Raw genomic sequence first — 6,082 nt, forward strand, 5'->3', positions numbered from 1 at the left:
TCCGTTTGAGGTGGTCGCAATTGATTCTAATTACAAAATTTCTGTTTGAGACGATCGTAATTTATTCTATTTCAAACCTTCTTTTTGAAACCATTGTAATTTATTCTAATTTAAAATTTTTCGTTTGAGATTATAATAAATTCATCCAATGGATAATATTTTATCCACTTTATCCACATAATACTGCTGACTTAAGCCATATAATCGGATTTAGCTTACAACTGCACAATTAAATTTGTCTCGAATCAAAATAGTCGAAATATTAACCAAGCCTTATATACAATAAATAAATAATTTCTGCAAATTAATCTAATTAATTTGTGTCACCGCCGTCCCATTTTCCCTCGCACCAATTAATCGATTTGCGTAAATAAGCTATAATCCAACAACTCTAGACCGGCAAGTCTGTCTGAATGTGGCGCCAATGACAGCTTCAATTCAATCAGCAGCTTCTTTTAGAAACATATGGTATGATATGAGCTTGGCTTTCTATTTGGAGAATAGGACCAGCACCATGCTTTCATGAACACGGGGATGGGGACGGGGATGGGTCCTCCCTCCCTCTAGAGACACATTTTGTATACAATATAATCAAAATCCTACTTTAGATGGGGAATCTTATTCCGATGGATACTCATAATGGGGAAGCGTTGCCTTCAATTCGGGAATATTTCCATGGGAAGTTTAAGTTAATTCTCGAAAGGTGAACAATTCCTTTCTTTCCTTGAGACTTAATTGCTCCATGATTCCTTTCCTGTCCCTCCCAGTTATTCTCATCGGAATTCAATTTGACGTAAAATGGACTGGTGGTGGATGTCTCTGAACTGAAACCTATACATACATATATATATATATATTGCTGGTTTAGCTACTCTGTATTGCTTTTAATTACATTGATTTTTTGGTCACTGGGTTTCAATGGCAAGTAGTGATTACGTGAAGGAGATTGAGAGGACGCGCAGGCATCTTAGAGCCCTCATCTCTTCCAAGAATTGCGCCCCAATCATGCTCCGCTTGGCGTAAGTGTTAAATGAATTTACCTGTAATTTCAGCTCATACATAGGTAGATGTATTCTTTTAGAAAGAATTCAATAAATCTTTACACGATCAATAACATTTTTATGAATGGACTATGGAATATAATCTCTTCCTCTTCGAATGCACACTCCTTGTGTTTCATATGGTGTTTTTGTTATGGGTATAATCTGTTTAAATTGATCCAATAACAGCGATTTTGCAATACTTTGAAGTTTGAACAAGTCTGCAATGTTTCTGCAAACTTTCAATATGCTAGAATATAGTTGATATGAAGAGTTTGAGTTTGATTAACTTGAATGTTGGCGGATTCTTGTAGATGGCATGATGCTGGCACTTACGATGCAAAAACAAAGACAGGAGGTCCCAATGGATCGATCCGAAATGAGGTTGAGTACATGCATGCTGCAAACAATGGCATCAAAATTGCAATTGATCTTTGTGGTAAGTGCAAATCCTGTTTGTTATTTTGGTGAATCCCCACATCTAAGTTAAGTTTCACTTCAATCGTTTATGTTTGTTCATGTATAAATTTCAAATCTTTTTTTTTTATGACAGAGGAAATTAAACTGAAGCACCCAAAAATAACATACGCGGATCTTTACCAGGTATGAACTCCTCCTGATTGTAATTTTCAAGATAAGCCCTCATGATCGACATTAGTGGCTAATTTTATCCTTTCCTATTTCCAGCTTGCCGGAGTTGTTGCAGTTGAGCTGACCGGAGGACCTACCATCGATTTTGCACCTGGAAGAAAGGTAAGACATTATTTGGTTTCCTTTTCCTTACAAGATTTCGTGGTCCTGTCTGTCTGGAATCACTTCAATGAAAAGAATCTATTTGTTTAGGATTCTGCGGTCTCCCCCGAAGAAGGTCGCCTTCCTGATGCCAATGGAGGTTTGGTATAAAATGTATTGGTTGTTGCATTGCATCACATCACTTAATAACTTTTTGTTATGTCATTTCTCGCATACTTAACGCAGATGCTTTGCACCTGAGGGATGTCTTCTACCGGATGGGACTTACCGACAAAGACATTGTCGCACTCTCTGGAGGCCATACTTTGGTATTGTCTCACTACTCACGTTCTTACAATAAAGAGCTCAAGTGAAGTGAAGTGACATGACAATGCTTGCCAATTCTACGGCAGGGAAAAGCCCATCGCGAACGATCAGGATTTGAAGGCACTTGGACTAAGGAGCCTCTCAAATTCGACAATTCTTATTTTGTGTAAGATATCTATTTTACACTACAAATTTTGTTTCTTATCAATTTACTTACAGAAACAATACGAGTTCCAAAACTGTATGAATTCGCTCGCTTATTACAAAACAGGGAGATTCTCAAAGGAGATTCAGGGGGCCTGTTGAAATTGCCAACTGATAAAGCTCTTGTGAAGGATCCAGAATTTCGCAAATACGTCGACATCTATGCTAAGGTAACAATGGAATGATTAATGCCGATAGCTTTTCTCAGATAAATCAATCGATGTGTAATTTATTCATGAGGATTTATGATATGCAAACCAGAAACTTTTCTCCTTTGGCAGGACGAAGAAGAGTTCTTTAGAGATTACGCTGTATCACACAAGAAATTGTCGGAGCTGGGATTCGTTCCGCCGTCAGCTGTGAAGCTGGCGTTGAAGAAAACAGTAATGGCGATAGGTGTTGCTGCAGCAGTGGTGATTCTCAGTTACTTTCATGAAATTACATATAAACACAAGTCTGAGTAGTTTGAATGTATATACAATATGTGTATGATTATGTGAAAGTTTGTGTAATTACATTATGTGTGCTATATATGTAATTGTACATTTGGTTCCGTGCATCACTAATAAAATACATCAACTGAATCCCATAGGAAAACAATAGTAATAACACTAATGGATGTATTTTTTAAAGTCGGAAAGAACAAAGCTTGGAAGCTGGATAAAATATTTAATGTAAAAACTATTTGGATGAATATATAGTTGAGAATAAATGCACAAAATTAAATTTAAATATGCTGTTATATAATAATCAATATATATTGGTAAGTAAATATATATATATAAATGGTGGGTGTGTGAATATGAAAATGTATAATATTAATGATAAATATATATAATAAATATGTATTTATTATGCGTGAGTGAAAGTGAGTAGAGAGAGGGGACGGGTAAGGACAAGGATACAGTATTAATGCAAATGTAAGATACATTTTTATTTCGTAAACTCACAACATATATATAGGCATACAATTAATGCTTGAGTGAGTATAAATGCATCCACGTTTACAAAGCGTACGAATTATGTGTTTATTACAAAACGCTACGTGTATATTTCGTAACACTCTCCCTTGAATGCTTTTATACAAAAAATGTGCCTCGTTAAAACCTTATTATGAAAAAACCCTGTGGGAAAAAATCATAGTGAAGGAAAAAGAGTACATCATTCTTGTATTAATGCGCTCCCCCTGTTTTGGACTTTATTTGATGTCTTTCATCCGACGCATTCTAATTCCTTGCACCAGTTTGTTGAATATTGCAGTCGGTAGCGCCTTCGTGAATAAATTTGCAAAATTTTCAGACGATCGAATTTGTTGCACATTAATTTCACCACTTTTTTTAAGATCGTGAGTGAAAAAGAACTTCGGAGATATATGCTTTGTCCGATCGCCTTTAATATACTCTCCTTTTAATTGAGCTATACAAGCTGCATTATCTTCAAATAATATTGTAGGAGGTAATATATCATCGGTAATTAAGCCACAATTTTTCTGAATATGGTGAGTCATGGACCTCAACCAAACGCATTCACGGCTGGCTTCGTGAATTGCTAAAACCTCAGCATGGTTTGAAGAAGTAGCTGTTATCGTCTGTTTAGCAGATCTCCAAGAGATCGCCGTTCCACCACAAGTAAACAAATAGCCAGTTTGAGATTTTGCTTTGTGTAGATCAGAAAGATAACCAGCATCAGCATAACCAATTAATTCATTTCGAGATTCACTCGAATAAAATAAACCGAGGTCATGAGTCCCCTGGAGGTAACGAAAAATGTGCTTGATACCATTCCAATGGCGCTTTGTGGGGGATGCGTTAAATTTGGCCAGTAGATTTACTGAAAAAGATATGTTTGGTCTGGTACAATTTGCAAGGTATATTAATGCGCCAATAGCGCTGAGATATGGTACCTCGGGGCCAAATATTTCTTCATTTTCTTCTCTTGGTCTAAATGGATCTTTACTGGGATCAAGGGATCTGACCACTATTGGTGTACTCAGAGAGTGAGATTTATCCATATAAAATTGTTTTAATACCTTTTGGGTATATGTGGATTGATGGATAAATATTTCATTGTTTACATGATCTACTTGTAATCCCACACAATACTTTGTCTTTCCAAAATCTTTGATCTCAAATTCTTTCTTTAGACATTCAACTGCAATTTGGATCTCTTCTGGCGTTCCAATTAAATTGAGATCATCAACATATATTGCAATAATGACAAAATTTGATCCATTTTTCTTTATAAAGACGCATGGGCATATTGGATCATTAGTATAACCTTCTTTTATTAAAATTCACTCAGACGGTTATACCACATTCGCCCCGATTGTTTAAGTCCATACAATGACTTTTTCAATTTGATCAAATATGATTCCCTTGGGTTTAATTTTGTATGTTTCAGGCATATTGAATCCGTCAGAAACCTTCATATAGATATCAGTCCAAGGAACCATAAAGATATGCACTAACTACGTCTGAAGACGCATATCGAGCTTTTATCGCACTGCTAGGCTTACAAGGTATCTAAAGTTATTCCATCAACAACTTGAGAGTATGTTTCATCAAAATCTACTCCAGGTCTTTGTGAGAATCCTTGAGCTACAAGACGGGCTTTATATCTCACAACTTCATTATGTTCATTTCTTTTTCGTACAAACACCCATTTATATCCAACTGGTTTTATTCCATCCGTTGTTTGCACAATGGGTCCGAAGACCTCTTTTTTGTTTAATGAGTCAAGCTCTGATTGAATCGCATGCTCCCATTTTGGCCAGTCACTTCTTTGCCGACATTCATGAACCGATTTTGGCTCTGGATCCTCATTATCTTCCATTATATCAAGTGCTAAATTGTATGCGAATGCATTATCAATAATTGTCTCTTTGCGGTTCCAACATTTTCTTGAAGTAACATAGTTAATTGAGTTTTCAATAGTCTCATCATGTTCTTCAAGATCGTGCTCTTTTGGAGCAATTATTTCAGTGTTGACTTCCTCATTAGATTGAGGTTTATCAATGTCATTCCTGATATTTTCATGATTATCATCATTAATTCCTCTTTTCTTTCGAGGATGTTTGTCTTTGGAACCGAGTGGTTTACCACGCTTTAAGCGTGTCGCTGATTCATTAGGACTTGCAATGTCCATCAGGGACAATTAATTTAGCTGGAGCATTAGCAGCTTGGATATATGATCGAGTGACCTTGCTTGAGTCACTGAAAGCATCCGGTAACTGATTTGCAATATTTTGCAAATGTATAATGCGTTGAACTTCTAGTTCATACTGCTTTGTACGAGGATCACAAAAATTCAATGGGATTTTCCAATTAATATCCCTTTTCGGTTCATTTTTGTCTCTGTCTCCCCCTAATGTTAGAAAATATGATTCGTCAAAATGACAATCTGAAAATCTTGCAGTGAATAAATCACCCATCATAGGTTCAAGATATTTTATAATTGACGGTGATTCATATCCAACATAAATGTCCAATCTACGTTGATGACCCATTTTTGTATGTTTGGGGGGTGGAATAGGAACATAAACAGCACACCCAAAAATACGTAAATGAGATATATTTGGTTCGTGATCAAATACTAATTGCATAGGGGAATAGCCATGATAGCTTGTCGGTCTCATTCTTATGAGTGTTCCTGCATGTAAGATTGCATGCCCCCAAGCTGAAACGGGCAACATAGACCTCATCAGTAATGGTCTAGAAATCAATTGCAATTTTTTAATAAGTGATTCTGCCAGGCCATTTTGTGTATGAACATGAGCAACT

The 6,082-nt window shown here is 36.2% G+C and overlaps 1 protein-coding gene across 1 annotated transcript; it reads left to right on the forward strand.

Moving 5' to 3' along the window:
- The first annotated feature begins 834 nt into the window (after nucleotides 1-834).
- Nucleotides 835-2,848, forward strand: LOC127257167 (probable L-ascorbate peroxidase 4, peroxisomal). Its single transcript, XM_051283526.1, has 9 exons — nucleotides 835-1,019; nucleotides 1,355-1,479; nucleotides 1,594-1,643; nucleotides 1,728-1,793; nucleotides 1,884-1,932; nucleotides 2,019-2,101; nucleotides 2,186-2,265; nucleotides 2,371-2,473; nucleotides 2,585-2,848. The coding sequence occupies exons 1-9, from the start codon at nucleotides 919-921 to the stop codon at nucleotides 2,765-2,767; spliced, it is 840 nt and encodes a 279-aa protein (XP_051139483.1). The 5' UTR covers nucleotides 835-918; the 3' UTR covers nucleotides 2,768-2,848.
- Nucleotides 2,849-6,082: the final 3,234 nt, after the last annotated feature.

Source organism: Andrographis paniculata, unplaced genomic scaffold, assembly GCF_009805555.1.
Source record: "Andrographis paniculata isolate CXL003 unplaced genomic scaffold, ASM980555v1 Contig57END, whole genome shotgun sequence".
NCBI lineage: Eukaryota > Viridiplantae > Streptophyta > Magnoliopsida > Lamiales > Acanthaceae > Andrographis > Andrographis paniculata.

Bases quoted from the DNA above. Each gene is read 5' to 3' on its own strand.
- LOC127257167 (XM_051283526.1), top strand. From the start codon at position 919: ATGGCAAGTAGTGATTACGTGAAGGAGATTGAGAGGACGCGCAGGCAT. The intron at 1,644-1,727 runs GTATGAACTCCT...TCCTATTTCCAG, and splicing joins CATACGCGGATCTTTACCAG to CTTGCCGGAGTTGTTGCAGT. The intron at 2,102-2,185 runs GTATTGTCTCAC...ATTCTACGGCAG, and splicing joins TCTCTGGAGGCCATACTTTG to GGAAAAGCCCATCGCGAACG.